Source organism: Callithrix jacchus, chromosome 13, assembly GCF_049354715.1.
Source record: "Callithrix jacchus isolate 240 chromosome 13, calJac240_pri, whole genome shotgun sequence".
NCBI lineage: Eukaryota > Metazoa > Chordata > Mammalia > Primates > Cebidae > Callithrix > Callithrix jacchus.
This window is the reverse complement of record NC_133514.1, coordinates 13,951,515-13,969,801: the sequence shown is the minus strand read 5'-3', so window position 1 is coordinate 13,969,801 and position 18,287 is coordinate 13,951,515. Positions and strand designations below refer to the sequence as shown.

The following is an 18,287-nucleotide window of genomic DNA, read 5'->3' as shown; positions in this document are numbered from 1 at the left end:
ATGTACGTATGTATGTATGTATGTATATATGTGTGTGTATTTGTTTATTTCTCAACTCTAGAATGATACACAAACTTTAAAAATCCATAATGATGAGAATGAAATAACTAAGGTCATAAAATAACATGCGGGCTAGATTTCTGGTGGACAGTAGCCTTTAAAATACAGAAAACTTCAGTAAGTGAGATAATCACAACAATGACATCTGAGTTGCGGTATATTAGAGACTTCTGTTTAGCTGTTAAATTGTTTCAATAGTTTCAAGAAATCTAAAACTAGCTTCCAGAAAGGATTAAACACATCTCATCTTTTTATACTGACACTCTGGAAAAACAGCAACAAAGACTATATGGATAAGGTATAAAAATATGACTATTTACAGAGTAAGTCAAGGAAGACTTTCACATAGATGTGTCTCTGCTTAAATTCTGAAGCAGTCCTGGGAAGTAATATGTCTCCATTTTACTCCCTCAGAGAGGTTAAATGACTTTTTTAAGGATCTAACCCAACCACTGTGACAAAGCTCCCTTGCCCAAGGGATTTTTAATCCTCCCTGATTAGCAGATAACAGTTAAGTCTCTAAACTTCAAATTCAAAGCTCTATTTCATTTAATAATGTTATTCTGGAATTTTTCAGGAATAAATTATAAAGAAACATCTCTGATTCATAAAGGAGCCTCATAAATTTAGAGATGGGAATAAGAATGTTGTTCTTACAAATTTTTAGAAAGTGATATAGATATAAACAAGACATAAAATCCTATTAATTCTAATTCATGCGCTAAATCTGGGGTTTGACTAGATGATTTATAAGGGATCTTAAATTCTGTTACAGTTGGTCCTTGATTTCCTTATCTGTGAATTCAACCCCTCAGCTCAAAAATACTTAGAGGAAAAAAACAATTTAAAAAATACAATAAAAATAATATAAATTTTAAAAAACAAAGTATGACAACTATTTACATAGTATTTACACTAAGTAGGTATTATAAGTAATCTGTAGAGAACTTGAAGTATATGGAAGGATATGCATAGGTTATATGCAAATACTACTCCATTTTACACAAGGGACTCAAGCATACTAGGATTTGGTAGCTTTAGTGAGTCCTGGAACCAGTCCCCCACAGATACTGAGGGATGACTATATTTTTAAACTATACTATGAAACATGCAAAATCCCAAATATCTCCACCCAGTTTCCATTTTCTGCAGACTATTCAATAGTGTGTAAATTGTGCTATCTTTAGACACCTCAAAATAAATTTTGGGAAAGACAGTCCTCAAGGGCAGTAATTCTCTGACGTGGTTCCAATGAAATAATTAGCTGTGATGTTAAGAAGATCCTTTCAGTACTATGTTACAGGTCACCATCTGTTTTTATCTCAGGTCCTAAGGAATATGAAAACAACCAATTTTGTCACTTACGCTTCACTTAGTCACGTACGATCTTAGGGTAAGTACTTTTATTTTAATTGAAGGTGATAATTATGTTGTCACTCGGTTATACTGACAAAGAAAACTAATAATTAAAGGCACTTTTGCAAGCCTTCCATCAGAAAAGACGGGAAATAAAGAATAAGGTCCTATAAATATAAAATCAATGGACCTGTACTCCACAGTACACAAGCTCTGACAATCTCTTTCCCTGAGATGGCCTAGTTAAACACACGTGAGAACATCCGCAGGGAAGGAGGCACAATGCCTGACAGAATCCAGCCTGAGTGGTGTCCTGTTACCAAATCATGGTCACCTATTTGCAACATGCAAAGCAATAATGGCCAGTAACACAATTATAAAAAACGCTTAGTGAGTTATTTCAGGGCAAACTTATATGCACACCACTTGAACATACCTGATTTGAAGACATATTTTCTACTTTCATTAGTGATGAATAGCTCCTAGAAGGGAAAAAAAACGCATTTAAACTATTGTGATCCAGCCAACAAAGATTTGATGAACATTTCCTGTGTATCCAGCACTGCTCATGGGCTTTAGAAGAAACACAAGAGCTACTAGATATAACCTCTGCACTCCAGGAGATTGTAACATTTAAAGGATAAATATTTATAAACAATCAAAAAGATGTGCACAGCACTTTACAGTTTACAGAGTGCTTTCTCTGCTTGTTTCATGTGACCACCTCCACAATAACTTGGCGAGAGAGCTGGCATTATTCCTACTTTTCACATGGGGAAATTCACCTACAACCAAGATCTGATATGATTTACAAGTGAGGTATACAGCTCAGACTGTAAATGCTACAGGAATTCAAAGGAGCAAACACATCAGTGTGGGCAGGAACTGTCAGGGCACCCTTCACAGACAAGACGGAACCAAACCAAGCCAGTCAAGTGGGCAGGATGAATGAGGGGGCATTTCACATCCAGAGAGTGGGATGAGCAAAGAGACACAGATGGTATCTATAAGGACTTGCTCAAGATCAGCTAATTCAGGTAGGTTCTCAAAGTAAAGTGAAGTCAGGCTGGATGTGGGGACCAATTATGTTGTCCTAATTGCGCAACTGAACACAATGTGTTCAGCAAGAAGCCAGAATACACAACTGAGTAAAGCCATAAGGTTCAATGGGTATTTATTAGATATCCATGATGCATAAGACCCTGTGCAAAGCCTGGGTGAAGGATCAGATTAGAAGAAAACAGAAAACGATGACTAACACAAAGCCTGGACCCACAGAATTTACTAGAAGGGGAAATAAGACGTATTCATCAATAACTACAGTGAAAAGTACTATTAAAAAATATACAAAGAGACGAAGAAAAGTGAGGCTACATAATACCAGTGTTTTGAAAAGAGTAATGTGTAGCAAACAGAGTAGAGAGAGGAGCAAGGCAGTCAAAGCAGAAGGTCCATTCACAGTAACAGTGTTTACCATTGCTAATAATGGTAGAAAGTGCTTTCTACATAAATAACTGCTAATCCCTACAACCACCTAATAGGTCAAGGAGCATTTTAAGACCATTGTACAGAATAAGAAAGCAGAGTCAGGGTGGTTAAGTAAATTGTCCAAGGTCTCAGAGATAAGAAGAGATGCCAGGTTTTGAAGGAGGTCTGACTCCTAAGTTCACACTCTTATCAGGCCACAGCTTACTGCAATACCCCAATCTGAGAGCATGAGTCCCTGGAGTTAACAGCTGTAATGGTAAGAAGGAATAAAACAGGAGAAACAACAATGACATCAACATTTATAGCTTCAGTGATTTGAAAAAAATAGGAGAAATGAAAAAATGTTGCAAAGAAGATGTGCCTGGTTTGAGACATGCTGCATTTGAAGTCATCGTGAGACACCCAAGTAAATATGAACTGTAGAAACTGAAGACCAGTGGGAAGGAGAAATGCCGCAGTCAAAGATAATGAGTTGGGAGACACCCAGAGGGAGAGACCAGCTGAAGCTTCTAAGAGTAAGCAGTGTCTACAAGGAATTAAAAAAACTAAAAAACAGACAAGATGAACAGGTTGCATGAGCAGGAGGAGAAAAACATGTTGTGGAACACAAGTGGTTAGAGCAGAGAATGCCAGTTCTCACTGCATCTGAAAATCACTTGTGAAGATTTAAATGGATCTATCTTCCCAGGCTGAAGAAACACTGGGTCAGAATTCCCATCTGTGTGACAGTGATGCACATATTTACCTTGTGCCGGGCACAGTGGCTCACATCTATAATCCCAGCATTTTGGAAGGCCAAGGCAGGTGGATCACTTGAGGTCAGGAGTTTGAAGCCAGTGAGGCCAACATGGTGAAACCCTGTCTCTACTAAAAATACAAAAATTAGCCAGGCTTGGTGGTGCATGCCTGTACTCTCAGCTACCTGGGAGGCTAAGGCAGGAGAATTGCTTGAACGTGGGAGGTGGAGGTTGCAGTGCACTGAGATCATGCCACCGCACTCCAGCCTGGGCGACAAAGCGAGACTCAGTCACAAAGAAAAAAACAAAGAAACCAAAAAACCCATTCCTCTGAGCCTCATTTCCATTAGTCCCACTAACTCCCTGACATCTTTTTGAGATCTCAAGGGTATTTTCGGGTTCTATGGCCATCTCCAGCTCATGGTCTCCCCTACTAAACCAGTTTAGTTCTTTTCCACTGTTCCCCAGCTCAAAGAATGGCATCACTGTCCATTCCATTTCCAACTGGAAACCTCAAAGCTATTCTTAGTTCCCTTTCCCCTGCCCTTCACCTCAATCCAAACTATCACCAAGTCCTAACATTTTACCTAAAATTCTCTCATGGATCCACTTCTTTCCACCCCATAGTCTAAGCTACCATCATCCATGATGTGGAATGCTCTTAATTGACCTAGCCACACGCACTCTGGTTCCCTTGTGAGGTCAGCAAAGTGACCTTCCCAAAACACAAGCTTCATTGTATTAACCCTTGATTAAAACCTTCTGATGGTTTCACCATGCTCTTAGGATGAGGGCAAACATGGCCAGCAAGGGCCCTCATAGACTGACCCCTTGATCCAAGTGCCCTCTCACCCCTGCTGCTCCAGACACTTACGACTTTAGTCCTGCATTTTGCCTTGCTGCTCCCATACAAGGTTTTTGCATACGTAGCTCCCTCTGCTTAGAGCACTGCTTCCAACTCTTTAGCTATTGGAGTTTTGATCTTGGCTTCAAGACTACCATATCAGGGGCCAAGTGTTGTGGCTCATGACTTTATCCCAGTACTTGGGGAGGTTGAGGCAGGAGGATCACTTGAGCTCAGGAGTTTGAGACCAGCTTGGGTAACATAGCAAGACCCCATCTCTAAAAAAAATAAAGATACTAGCTGGGCATGATGGTATAAGCCTGTAGTCTCAGCTACTCAGGAGGCTGAGGTGGGAGGATCGCTTGAGCCCAGGAATTGGAGGCTGCAGTGAGCTATGATGGCACCCCAGCACTCCAGCCAGGGATATGTTTGGCATGTGTTTAACAGAAACAGACATAGCAATTGTTTTCGGTTTTCTGAATCCATGGAGATTATTTAAAAACACAAGTGGTTAGTGACAGCTTAGAAAGTGGGACTAATTGGGCCGGGCGCGGTGGCTCACACCTATAATCCTAGCACTTTGGGAGGCCAAGGCGGGTGTATCACGAGGTCAAGAGATCGAAACCATCCTGGTCAACATGGCAAAACCCCGTCTCTACTAAAAATACACAAAGTTAGCTGGGTATGGTGGTACGTGCCTGTAATCCCAGCTATTCAGGAGGCTGAGGCAGGAGAATTGCCTGAACCCAGGAGGTGGAGGTTGCAGTGAGCCGAGATCGCGCCATTGCACTCCAGCCTGGGTAACAAGAGCGAAACTCCGTCTCAAAAAAAAAAAGAAAAGAAAGTGGGACTAATTAAACTTTTCAAGCAAAAATTTTATTCAATGAGATTGAGAATTATTTCCTCTCAGTTAATATGACTATTTTGTATGTTGCGGACACTATGGAAGAAAGCCTAGAAGATATAAAAACTATGTTTTGGTTTTTAAGTTTAGTTTGGATTCTTGCAATTTCTGAAACTCATAAAGTCACACTAATGCCCTACATTTTAGTAGCATACAGTTTAATATGAATTATGACATCTATAAGTTACTTGATTTAGATTGAATACAAATTACTTTAAAATTGAAACAAAAAAGGAATCACCATACCAGGGAAGCTAATCTCACTGGATTCATGATGTAGGACTAGTCATTCACTGCACAGACAAAGGGCTCTGTCCCCTCTAAGGGGAGGCAAGGATGCACGAGTACTTCCCAGACAGGAGCTCAGAGATAAGACAAGGAGGCACAGCACACAGAGTATTATTTACAGTATGTTTAAGATAAACAAAAAAAGGTACAAAGAAGTCAGTTCTTCATGAGACTGTCATCCATTTGATTGGTTAATGGTCTCACCATTTCCTCTTAACTGACCTAGACACACCCTCTCTGTTTCCCTTAATCAGATCAGCAAAGTGACTTCATTTGACCTGTAAGTCTACTTTTTCCCAATTTTCTACAAAACGTATAAAGGCTCTTTATCACTTACAACATGAATCCTGGACAAAAGGAAACCTTTTAAGTCACTCTACAATATACCTAATTTTTCATTCTTTCACTTGTGTATGAATGCCCTCAACTCCAGCCTTGCCAGTCTGTTCATTCCTTGCCTCAAAGGAAGCACACTATAGACTCTTGGCTTGAGAATTAGACTTCAGTTTGGATTGCTGCTTTGTCAGTTACGAGCTAAAATCTTTCCACATTATCCTCCACGCTGAGGTAATCTTTGCCTGAAAATCAAGTTCATGTCAATATTCAAACTGAAGATACATTTCCCCATGACTTACCATTTCACCTGGGTCTTATACTTCTCTCATTTCAGTTTCCTGAGCTTTGGGTTCTTATTCTGATCTCCCAGTCTCTATCATAACTTTTTATTTTTTGAGACAGGATCTAGCTCTGTAACTCAGGATGGCGTGCAGTGAGCTCACTGCAGCCTTGGCCAACTGGGCTCAAGCAATCCTCCCACCTCAGCCTCTAGAGTAGCTGGGGCTATAGGCTTGCACCACCATGCCTGGCTAATTATTTATTTATAGAAACAGAGTCTAATTTTGTTGCCCAGGCTGATCTCAAATTCCTGAGCTCACGCTCTCAAAGTACTGGAATTATAGGCATGAACCACTTTGTCCAGCCCCATCTCAACTTTTAAACAGCCCTCTCAGGTAGCCATAGTCCTTACCCTTTGTTTTGACTACCTCAACCTCTCATCTGTTACTCACCCATCCACTATTAATGAGGTTTCCCTGACTATTGCTTATTTCTTCTGGTTTTGACATCTACATGGGTTGACTTAATTTTGATGTAATAAATATTTGGTACAATAACACAAAAAGCCAAATAAAAAATGCAAAATTAAAATAAATCAGGTAATAGGCGTAGATTTCTTTATCTTGGGTAGAAGATTCAAAGACAGAAATGAAAGTGATGCTAGCACTGCAAAGTGTATAAAAACAGATTACAAAACAAGTCAGCAGCTTAGAGCCTATGGCTGAGATTTCACAAAAGCTGCAGAACACAGCAGGCAAACAGCAGCTCTGGATGTGCCAAGCAAACCTTTGCAATGTCACCAAGTCCTGTTCCCAGCACTGTAGCCCTGTGCCACGTTCTTCTATCCTCTGCAGCATGTGACAGAAAGTTGTCTGTGTGGCATATGGTTAATGGAAATAAACATAGCAATTGTTTTTGGTTTTCTGAGATTGATGGAGATTATTAAAAAATACATATGACTAGTGAAACTTAGAAAGTAGGACTGATTAGATAAACTTTTGAAGCAAAAATCTTATTCAATAAGATTGAGTCTTCCCTTCAGTTAATAGGAGTATTTTATATGTTGATGACACTATAGAAAAATGCCCAGAAGATACAAAATCTGTGTTTTGGTTGACACATTTTGTTTAAATGCTTGTAATTTTTGAAACTCATAAAAATCATACTAATGTCCTAAATTTTAGTAGCATGCAGTTTAATTGGGATTATGACATCTATAAATTACTTGACTGATTTATATTGAATAAAAATTACTTTAAAATTGAATAAAGTGAATAAAGGGCAGAAAAGTAGAGTAAGTAATGTATGTAGGTTTGAGAATCAGAATGAGACTAAGTAGTCACATGAGGTTGTGGCAAGTTTCTGACTGCTTCTCAGACTCAGTTTCCTCTTCTATAAGACACAGATAAAAACCTGCCATGGCTATTGCTGGAATTAAATGAGAGAATGAAGTAAAGCACTTTGCAGTGCAGTGTTTGGCAGCTGGAAAATGTTCAGAAGGGTAAGCGATTCTTCCTTATTAAATGTTATAAGTAAATTAGGTGATCTTACATTCCTATTATGATGTTCCATCATGTTCTTAAACAAAATTATGTTAGATCTGTAAAGGCCACTAAAATTTCCACCCACTCAAAACTCAAAACAAAGAAGAATTAACTGCTCTAAATCTTGCATCACCCAGAATGCCATAAATTTTACCACACTGATGGAGTTAATACTGTTTCTTTCACTTCAAACACAAATCAGACTCACAATTCTAGCCGTATCAAATATTTAAACATGTATGTTAGTTGGCCTCATATTACAACTCAGCATAACATTTCTGAAGCTCTCCATTTGAACACTGTATTTTAAATGAGGCTACTAAGCCTGTTTTAGGAGAACCCCAGCCAGAAACGTGTGAATAATAAATAACAGTACATAATCATTACACCTGCATTTTGACCCAACAGTCTTTCTAAGAATCCAGGGCATTCCAAGAAAACTGGGTAGGACATGTCTAAGCAACTTGTTTCTGATTCTACACCATTTCCAAAGGCAATATACGTTATCAGTAACCCTTTTTTCTTTTTGGTATATGTACTGCAAATGAAAAATCATGGAAAAATGTAGGAGTTCTGCGATGAGTATTTGCAGGATTAATTTGCTTTAATTAGAACAACTAGGGGCTCTTAGGGTACAACACTATATGGGAGAACATCTACATTCAGTCTCCAGAACCTATAAATGTGTTATATGGCAAAGTAGACTTTGCAGATGTCATTAGTTGAGGACCTTAAGATGGAAAGATTATCGTGAATTATCTGGATGAGCCAAATCTAATCACACTGAAGCAGAGAAGGCAGTGGTCAGAGAGGGGGCTGTGACTATGGAGAGCTTTGGAGGAGGAGCCAAGAAATGTGGGTGCTTCTCAAAGCTGAAAGGAAAGATTCTCCCCTGGTGCCTCCAGACGCTTTGATTTTAGCCCAGTGAGAACCTTGCTGGACAGTCTACAGAAGTAGAAGACAATAAATCTGTGTTGTTCTAAGCTACTAAATTTGTGGCAATTTGTTTCAATGGAAATAGAAAACTAACATAATCATTATTCCCATGGCCTTCTTCACTAGAATTTCAGGAGCCAAATTGTATTTGAACTATTTAGCTATTTTAAAATGTAGTGCTTTAAAGCAGACCTTGCTATGTTACTTTAGACTTTCAAAATGTAGAAAGTTTTAAAAATAGCTTTGAAGCCAGTGGCTTCACATCTGTAATCCCAGCACTTTATGAGGCCAATGCGGGTGGATCACCTGAGATGAGGAGTTTGAGACCAGGCTGGCCAACATAATGAAACCCTGTCTCTGCTAAAAATATAAAAAATTAGCCAGGCATGGTGGCAAACACTTGTAATCTCAGCTACTTGGGAGGCTGAGGCAGGAGAATTGCGTGAACCTGAGAGGCGGAGGTTGCAGTGAGCCAAGATCATGCCATTACACTCCAGCCTGGGTGACAGAGTGAGACTGTCTCAAAAAAACAAACAAACAAACAAAAAAAACAGCTTTGAGAGTTACTAGCATTGGTTTTTAGAGCCAACACAACTTTATTTAAATAGTACAGCTAGTCAATCGTAAAACCTCCCCTGGCATCTTGTCCTTTCCAGAAGAAATTCACAAAGCAAACTAAAGATAGCTTACGAAGGTTCATCTATGAATAAAATTAGTTATTTTATTTCATCCACTTTCATATCCTGCCCCCATAAACAACAATTCTTTTAACCAACACATTAATATAAATGCCTTTTTTTAAAACCAGTTTACGGTTCTGAGCTAGTTATATGTCCCTCCTTCCACCAGTGTATCATTCTTAATGGCTGATACATGATTAAAATCATCAGGGAATCTTTGAAGTCAGGCTCAATAGCACAGCTCTAACATACCTAAGTTCATCCATTTCCCTCTTCTTCTTCATTTCTTCTTTTTCTCTCCTTTTCATTTCCTGAATCTGGGCTTTTTTCTCATTCCTCTCTTCACGATCTCTGCATTCTTTCTCTGCTGCTAGGTCTGGGAACCGCTCCACTTTGGTCTTTTCTAATCGGTTCAGGATCTCATTTACTTTCTTCTCCACTGTTACAATTTTTACCTTTAAAGGAGATAGGAGAAAAAAATATTGCATCTTTTTGTTTTTTTCTCCCGAGAGGGGTAAGGCTTTCCAGGGGTTTAGCAACCCAGTTTAATTCCCTTTAGAAAACATACATCATGCTCAGCCCTCAACAACAATGGCGTCAGTCAGAAAAGATAGGATACTACATTCAGTATCAGGGCTCCGCCTCCTTCAATGGTACAAAACACTTACATCCTTCTGCCTGTGAAAGCCTATCTGCCCCACATCCATGTCAGCTGTTTTCTTCAGGTTAGACCACGGCGTATATACCACATTAACGTTGTTCATCTTGCAGCCTGCCAAGAGAGACTGTCTTCAACATGCAGGCAGGATGAGACTGAGCAATGTGTTCCCTTACCCACTGGCAAACTGCCATCAGCCGACAAGGGAAACGGCTTAGCATGAACAGGCCACCCGTCGTTTTAAACACCACCACTTTTTCAAAAACCACCCACAAAAGGCAAATGGTAAAGCTGACAAAATTCAAACAGAATATTACTATGGCAAGCAGCAGTCCATGGATTAGCTTCAGGGACTTCTGCGGACTCTCTTAAATTGGATGCAAAATTATCATTGCGGTTATTTCCTCAGATTCTCAAAGGAGTCCTTGACTGTAAAGGTTAAGCAGTAATGGAAAGCCATGGCCTGGGACTCACGACCCCAGACTCTATTTGGGCACTACCATGAGCTAGCTGAGCCTCCGTAAGAAAGTCCCCATGGCTCTCTGAATCTGATAAGAAATACCAGTAAGTTGGACTAGTTAATAGAGTTTTGCTTATTATTTCTTTCAGCAGTGGAACCCTTTTACCAAAGAAAACATAGAAGCCATCAAAGCAGAGGCACTCTGGATGGAAGGGGTACCAGGTACCCCATTCACTCCTCCTGCCCCTTGCACTGCCTCCTCCACCACTCATGCCCTATACCTGCAATATCCTCCCTGGCCACTCTGGAAATTGCAGTTTAATCACTGGTCTCATGCTCGCTCTGGTCCTTCCAAATTAGATGGTGAGCAATTTCAATGCTTATTAAATCCCCATGTACACTGGAGAAAGCTAGAAGACCACTTTATCCAAGTGGTCAAGGTTAATGCCACCAAAAAATGGTGTAAAATGACATCATGTGCTGCCTGACTATAATGTGCGAAACTTCAGTTTATGTAATATTCCTGCCCCAAAGTGTGTAATGGGATTCTAATCCAGAGGAAGCATCAAACACACCCCAACTGTGGGTTAGTAATTCTGTTACTACAACTGATCTGCACTCTTTGAAAGACAAACCCACAAGACTAAAGAGATGTGGCAAGTAGATACAGCACATGGCCCTGGAGCAAAAAAAAATGCTACAAAGAAACAGCAGTGGGACAAGTGGCAAAACTTAAATATGGACTATATATCAGAACATAGTGTTCTATCCGTGTTAAACTTCCTGAATCCTATCACTGTAATGCAGTTATTTAAGACCATGCCCTCGTTCTTCGGAGGAACATGTTTAAAGGTCATGATACCTACAATTTCCCTTCAGATGGTTCAGCTAAAAAAGTTAATGAGTATGCCATAGGGAAAGCAAACAAATATGTAACAATTAAAAAATTGATGGATCTAAGTGAATGGTATATGGTAGCTGTATTCTTGCAAGTTTTCTGTATGTCTGAAAGTTTTTTCAAAATAAAGTTTCTTTAGGAAATCTCCATGTGCAAGGCACTGTGGGGGATACAAACATGAACAGGCAATGAATCCTGTGCTCCACGACTAAAGTGAGGTAAGCACATAAATAACTTTGATTAAAAGGAGAACTCATCAAACGCTGATGGAAGAGTACAGGAAAGTGCTAAGACAGCACAGAGAAAGTGGGGCCCCTCAGAGCTGAAGAAGGAAAAAGCGTTCATCGAAGAGGCTAACAGAGCTCAGGAGTTACGGCAGAAGATGTGAGCCAAATGGGGTGACTTCAAATCCAGTCTCTACTGCACTTGATACCTCTAAGACCTTGAACAAGTTCTTTAATTCTTTTTAAGATTCTTCCTCTACAATATGAAAATAATATATAACTCAACAGGGTGGATAATTTGTGAAGTACTTAGCCCGGGGCCAGGCATGTAATTAACACTCCATCAACATTAGCAATTACTACCATTACTACACCTACTATGTGGACTCTGAACCTTAGCTTGAATCTGGAATCTGATGATGGCAAGGACAAACCTGAGGGCAGAGGGAGCAATATAAGCCAGGTGCAAGGTCGGAAAACAGCAAATAATGGCTTTGGCTATACAGCGTGAAATACGTAAAGGGAGAGAAGTCTGCAGTCAAACCAGAGACGCTTAAATGCCAGCCTCAGAAGTCCGGACTGAACAGTTTAGGCTGAAGGGAGTCAAGAAAGTTTCTCAACTTCTAAAGTTTAATCTGGAAAGATTCATTGGGTGAACTCAGAACAGGCTGACCTAAGATTCTAGACCTATGACCCAGAACAGGGTGATTCTATTGCAACAAACAAGTTTACACCCAATACCCTTGGTTCTGAGCACTACAGGTGGTCAACTTGGGGAAAAACTTTGTCCCTACAAAGTGCCACAAGTGGAGTGTCCTCTGGAACTCTCATAGCAAAGCTCGTTTTCTCCACTCCTTGGCATATCTTCTATTGACTCAGAAGAGCAAGACCCTTGGGCTTAGCTCCTTATTTGCTAGCTGAGCTATCACTGCAGAAGGCTGAAGTGGAGAGAAAGAGAAATCAGTGTCATGACTCTTTACTCTTTGTTTTCTCCAGAACTAATAAACTCTGAAGAGATGAGGAAGAAAGGGTCTGGCCAAGTATAAGACCTCCAAGTCTCTTTTAACAAAGCCAGGAGCATGGGGAGGAATAAGGACATGTGAAGGAATTTGGAACACAGAAGAAAAGAATTCCAATTCTTATTTTAGTAACTGATTATCTTAGCCAAAAATCTCAGAAAATTCTGTTCTACACACAAAAATGGAATGTCCCAAAGTGTATTACAATTTGCTGACTTATGGAGTTGAAAATCAGTGGCTCTGTGAAGTAAGAGTTCTACCTTCTTTGGCTAGATGCTGACTCATCATTCAGGCCGCCTAAGCGAGGGTGTGAGAAGTGGTCCGAGTGACGGGGAAAGGGGAAAGCTGCGCTGCTCTTGTCCTGTAATCGCCAACCCCCGATCCCTGTTATCAGCTGTGGGTCTGCCCCATGTTGATCTTCTACCCAAACCATGATGGCTTTCCAACCCTCTGGAGCATCCCTCCCCTTCATCTCAAGACACAGTAACCTCTACCCCATCTAGACCTGTGTTCTATACCCTAAAATCTGATCTACTGGCCCATTCTTAGCAGAACACCACCTCCTAGTTTCCCTTCTTAGCCTTCACCCTTACCCTAATGATCATCCTTCTTGACCCTTCATGACGATTAGATTAAATCTTGCATAGTAGAAATAAATACCAGGTAAGCACCAACGACAGTATGCCAGGCCCCACCTAAGCCACTTAGGCCAATTGTTCTCAACCCACGTTGCACAGGAGAATAACCCAGGGAGGGATCACCCCAGACCAACTAAATAAGATTCTCTTTGGTGGGGAGGGGAAGTAACAAGATCAATTGACTTCACAGTTTCACAATTTAAGAGGGAAAAAGTATGTAAGAGGAAGGGAGAAAGAAAAAGTAGAAAAGCATGATTTGGGGGCTTTAATTCTAGAATCTAGTGACAAATAATGGAAATACAGATACAAACAGCATTAAAAAATAAAGCCACAAAACACATTATTCTCACTTAGCTATCAAGACTACCAAATTTCCCAGTCTTTTTATAATAACACTAAGTATAGGCAAATCTAGACAACCTTATATTCAAAGTAAGGAAATAGTAAAAAGAGCTGAGGCTCAGATAGGACCATAAAACGACAGGGGTTGGGAGATCAGTTTTTAGTTCTTTGACAGTTAGCAAAATTGCCATCCACCTTAAAGAACAAAACATGGCAAAGGCAGAGAACATGTTATTCCTTTGATGTAGGCATAAGTCAACAGCATGTTCACTAAAGTAATCCATTTCAGACACAGAAAGTCAGTGCAAGTTCTAAAACCACTACTAGAAAGTCAGTGTTATAAAACCACCACTAGGAAAACTGACCTTGAATGCTATTGGCCTTCACAAGGTGAGCACAGTCCATCAGCACTTCCTTTGGGATGTCTTCTATATTTTCTCCCTGAAACACAAAAATAAAACCATTGGTCCACTACCTCATTATTCATTGACACTGGAACATCCAAAGGGTATTTGCTGCCTTATCTACTAGGCATGATTTGATTAAAAACTGAGGTTCTTCAGCTATGTTACAGAACACTGAAAAAGTAAAGTAAATTTACTGTGTGCGTTATGGGAATGTTTGTTTAAAATAAGAGAAAGCTGTAATATGAAAAATACTGACAATAAGTAAAAAAAAAGAAAAACACCAGGAAATTTAAAAAAGACCAGAATTAATTATAATTATGTCTGAGTAATTTATATTCTCTTTCTTCTTATTCTAACTTCTAGAAATTGTGTGGGAAAATGGTGCCTATTTTTGACAACTGCATGTCTTCCTAGCCGAGATCCCTATGACCTTCCTCTCAAAAGAAAAGGTGTAGTTTTAGATCTCAGACATCTGGTAGGTCATCTATCTTCAGCTTTAATCACGAAAAAAGTTTTTGTTAGATTAGATCTCAACCATTCATTGCAAGGAAGAAGTTTCTTTTGTCTCTACAGAAATTTATATCAAAATCAAAGATGAGTAAGTGAGGTGATATGCCTTTTACAGGTGGGGAAACAGGCCAGTTAAGTGTTGCTCAGAGTCACGTGGGAAGTAAGCAGCAGAACCAGAATCCAAAGCCAGCAGTCTGGCCCCTTAATCTGAATGAACCCCTTAGTCTTACTGCATCTCCAACACTTCCTTGGTACCCACTAAGCACAACGGCTGTGCCATTACTGCAGGAAACTAACCAGTTAAAAGTTCCTCAAGGAGCATACACTTTCAAATTGGGCACATTGGGCTGGGTTTAGGAGCTCAGACCTATAATCCCAACACATTGGGAAGCCAAGGCAGGAGGGCAGCTTGAGCCCAGGTGTTCAACACCAGCCTGGGCAACACAGTGTGACCCCATATCTACCAAAAATTATCAAATTGAGCTCATTATGTCCTTCCAAAGAAAAGGAAATTGAACTTCTATTCAAACAATTAATAATTTGTGGTAATGTGAACTTGGGACTACCATTGGTACTTTCCATCTTCTGACACAGCAGACCCCCCCAAAGAAAACATTAATCTGACCCAAAATGGAACTTGGTAACACTTTACTTGATTTTCTCTAAATCTAATAGTTCCAAAATGGCAAGAAGTTGCCTAAAAAAATTCAGAATTTTGCTCCTCCGTAGAGTTCATAATCCTCTTTTCCTTCAACATGCAGTCCTCAAAAACAAATAGTATGAGATGGGGCACAATGTCTAACCTTGCTGCTAAACTAAAAAGTGAATGTTCTTGCTATAGTGAAGTAGCGTCTTCAATTTATCAAAATGGTCAAAGGGTTTTTATTTTTATTTTTAAAGTTATAAAACCCAAAAAGGTTTTGCAAAACCTATAAATAGTAGATAGCATTTTAAATAAGCACAATACTTTCAGAGGACAATCTGGCAAAAAAGCAGTTACCAAAATATGTACATCTTTTGACCCAGGAATTCCATTCTTAAGAATTATTCTAAGAGAATATTTAAAAAAATATATAAAACCAGAAGGTAGTTCACAAAAAGATATTTCTTGGTGATTGATAATGCTGAAAAATTGTAAACAACCTATATTCTGACTAGGGAGTTTCAACATTAATTGCAACATATTATTAATGTAGCCAGTCAAAATAACAAATATGATAGCAATATAAAAAAGTTCATAAAATGTCACATTAAAAAGTAATCCAATCATCGAAATCATCCTGGCCAACATGGTGAAACTCCCTCTCTACTAAAAAAATACAAAAATTAGCTGGACGTGGTAGCGCGTGCTTGTATTCCCAGCTACTTGGGAGAACTGCTTGAATGCGGGAGGCAGAGGTTGCCGTGAGCCGAGATCATGCCACCGCACTCTAGCCTGGCGCCTGGCAAAAGAGCAAAACTCTGTCGTCTCAAAAAAAAAAAAAAGTAATATAATCAATCAGGGGATGTCAAGATGGAATGTGGACAAAAGAATTTAACTGTATTACAAACATAGGACATCTCATCACTGAAAGGGATGGGGGAAAAAAGTAGCTTACAGCCAGCTTTGAAAAATGATGTGTTTTTGTTGTTGTTTTGTTGTTGTTCTTGAGACAGGGTCTTGCTCTGTTGCCCAGGCTGGAGTGCAGTGGTGTGATCATGGCTCACTAAAGCCTCAGTCTCCTGGGCTCAAGCAAGCCTCCTACCTCAGCCTCCCAAGTAGCTGGGACCACAGGCGGGCATCCCACAACCAGCCACTTTTTTTTTTTTTAATTTTAAATAGAGACAGGGTCTCCCTATGTTGCCCAGGCTGGTCTTGAACTCCTAGGCTCAAGCATTCCTCCTGCCTGAGCCTCCCAAAGTGTTAGCATGGAAAACAATGTTTTAAGTAGAGATGGTTTAAGGCAAAAAGACAACCTGTAGCAATGGATGACAGAGCCATCCCCATGAGCTCATATTTAGCTTGATATAAATACAGATGGAGAGACACAGAAATAATTACAGCTGTGTGCATATACATGGATTTGTATACATACATCTCTCTCCTTCTCTGTAAGCTGAGAGGGCCGAAAAGCAATCACACTCCAGTGGTAACAGGCATACCCAGAGCCCAGATCTTTTTAAATTTTTTCACGTCAGATGTGACAAGGTTCAAGGGTGGCACATCTCACACATGCACATGAACAGCCAATCATCACACTCATAAACTACAAAAGGATCTGTCTAGATCTTGATTTTTGAAACACCATTACCAATGAAAGGAACCAGGGTTCCTTGGTGAAATGCCCGATTCTAGAGCTGGGATGGGAAAAATACAAGACGAGCCTGGAACTGTCTGTAGTGCCAAAAAGTAAGGATGTGCTGCTCCAAGAACAAAAGAGTGGGAGCATGTCAGAAGGCAGGGCAGCCAGCTGAAAGAGCTCCAGCTGACGCTGCAACGATAGCAGAGTAAAATAACCCGGTTCCAGAACATCCTCAAAGGATAAAACAAACACAGGAGTCTAGGCTGATGCAAATAAATGACTGAATAAATAAATAGGGGGAAAGAGATAAACATTCCTTCCAGAATCCCAAATAATGTACATAGACACTCCCCTCTCCAGGAAGTAGTGCTTAATTCCATCCTCCACCCACTTGAGTATGGGCTGGATTTAGTGACTTGCTTCCAAATAAGAGTATGGAAAGGGGGAGAAAAGCAACCTTACAGTGGAGAAACCCCCAAACACTACGCTGGCCAGGCAATGGAGGCTCACATCATCAATGATAAGTCATGGTATGCTGTGATGAGAGAGGCACTTTGCCTCCATGTTATTCTTCCCCCTAAACCCATAACCTATCTAGTCATGAGAAAAAAGTCAGATAAATGCAAACTGAGCAATATTCTACAAAACACCTGATCAGTACTTCTCAAACTGTCAAGGTCATTTAAAAAAAACAGAAAGAATGAGAGATTGTCACAGACTAGAGTAGACTAGGCAGGCAGAACTAAATGTAATATGGTACTCTAGACTGACTACTAGAAGAAAAAGAGGGCATTAATAGAAAACTGGTGAATCCAAATAAAGTCCAGAGTTCAGGAGACAGCAAGGTGCCAAGGTTAGTTTCTTCCTCTTGACAAATCTACCATAGTAATGTAACACGTGAATGATGGGAGAAACAAGATGAAGGGTAGATGAGAACTCTATGACTTCTGCCACTTTTCTATAAATCTAACATTTTCCCAAAGTTAAAAGTTTATCTAAAAGAAAGCAGTACACTCACAAGCATATATACCCTATGATTCAACTATATAACACATACAAATAGAGACAGATTGAAAAAATAGTGGTACTGTATTACTGGGGGCCATTCAATCTTTTTTCTTTTATTACTAGTATGTTCTTTTAAACTTCCTAAGGAGTCCATAACTGGAAACACGTGGCCTTCACTGAGGCAGGAGAATCACTTGAGCCATACATAATATTCACTGGAGGAGACAGAAAGTCTGGGAGTATCAACCGAATCGAAAAGGAAGGAAACCAGAGATGACAGACAACACACCTGAAGTGTAGGACCAAGTAGTGCGTCTAGCTGGGAAATATGTCCACTACCTCCTACATCTCAAAAATCACCTAGAATGTTCCAAAGTGATTTTCTGGGT

At 39.9% G+C, this 18,287-nt stretch overlaps 1 protein-coding gene and 1 pseudogene across 6 annotated transcripts in view; both read right to left on the bottom strand.

Annotated features, from left to right (window-relative positions):
• CCDC25 (coiled-coil domain containing 25) overlaps positions 1 to 18,287 on the bottom strand; it is a 36,762-nt gene that overhangs the window by 5,428 nt on the left and 13,047 nt on the right. For all 6 annotated transcript variants that reach the window (XM_002756809.8, XM_035269916.3, XM_078347181.1 and 3 more), the window contains 4 exons: positions 14,057 to 14,132; positions 10,121 to 10,224; positions 9,705 to 9,907; positions 1,853 to 1,898 (listed from right to left, as the gene is read on the bottom strand). In XM_002756809.8, the coding sequence (XP_002756855.4) occupies positions 1,853 to 1,898; positions 9,705 to 9,907; positions 10,121 to 10,224; positions 14,057 to 14,132 (429 nt within the window). The remainder of the gene's footprint in view (positions 1 to 1,852; positions 1,899 to 9,704; positions 9,908 to 10,120; positions 10,225 to 14,056; positions 14,133 to 18,287) is intronic.
• On the bottom strand, positions 16,781 to 16,866 carry LOC118147083 (small nucleolar RNA U13; annotated as a pseudogene).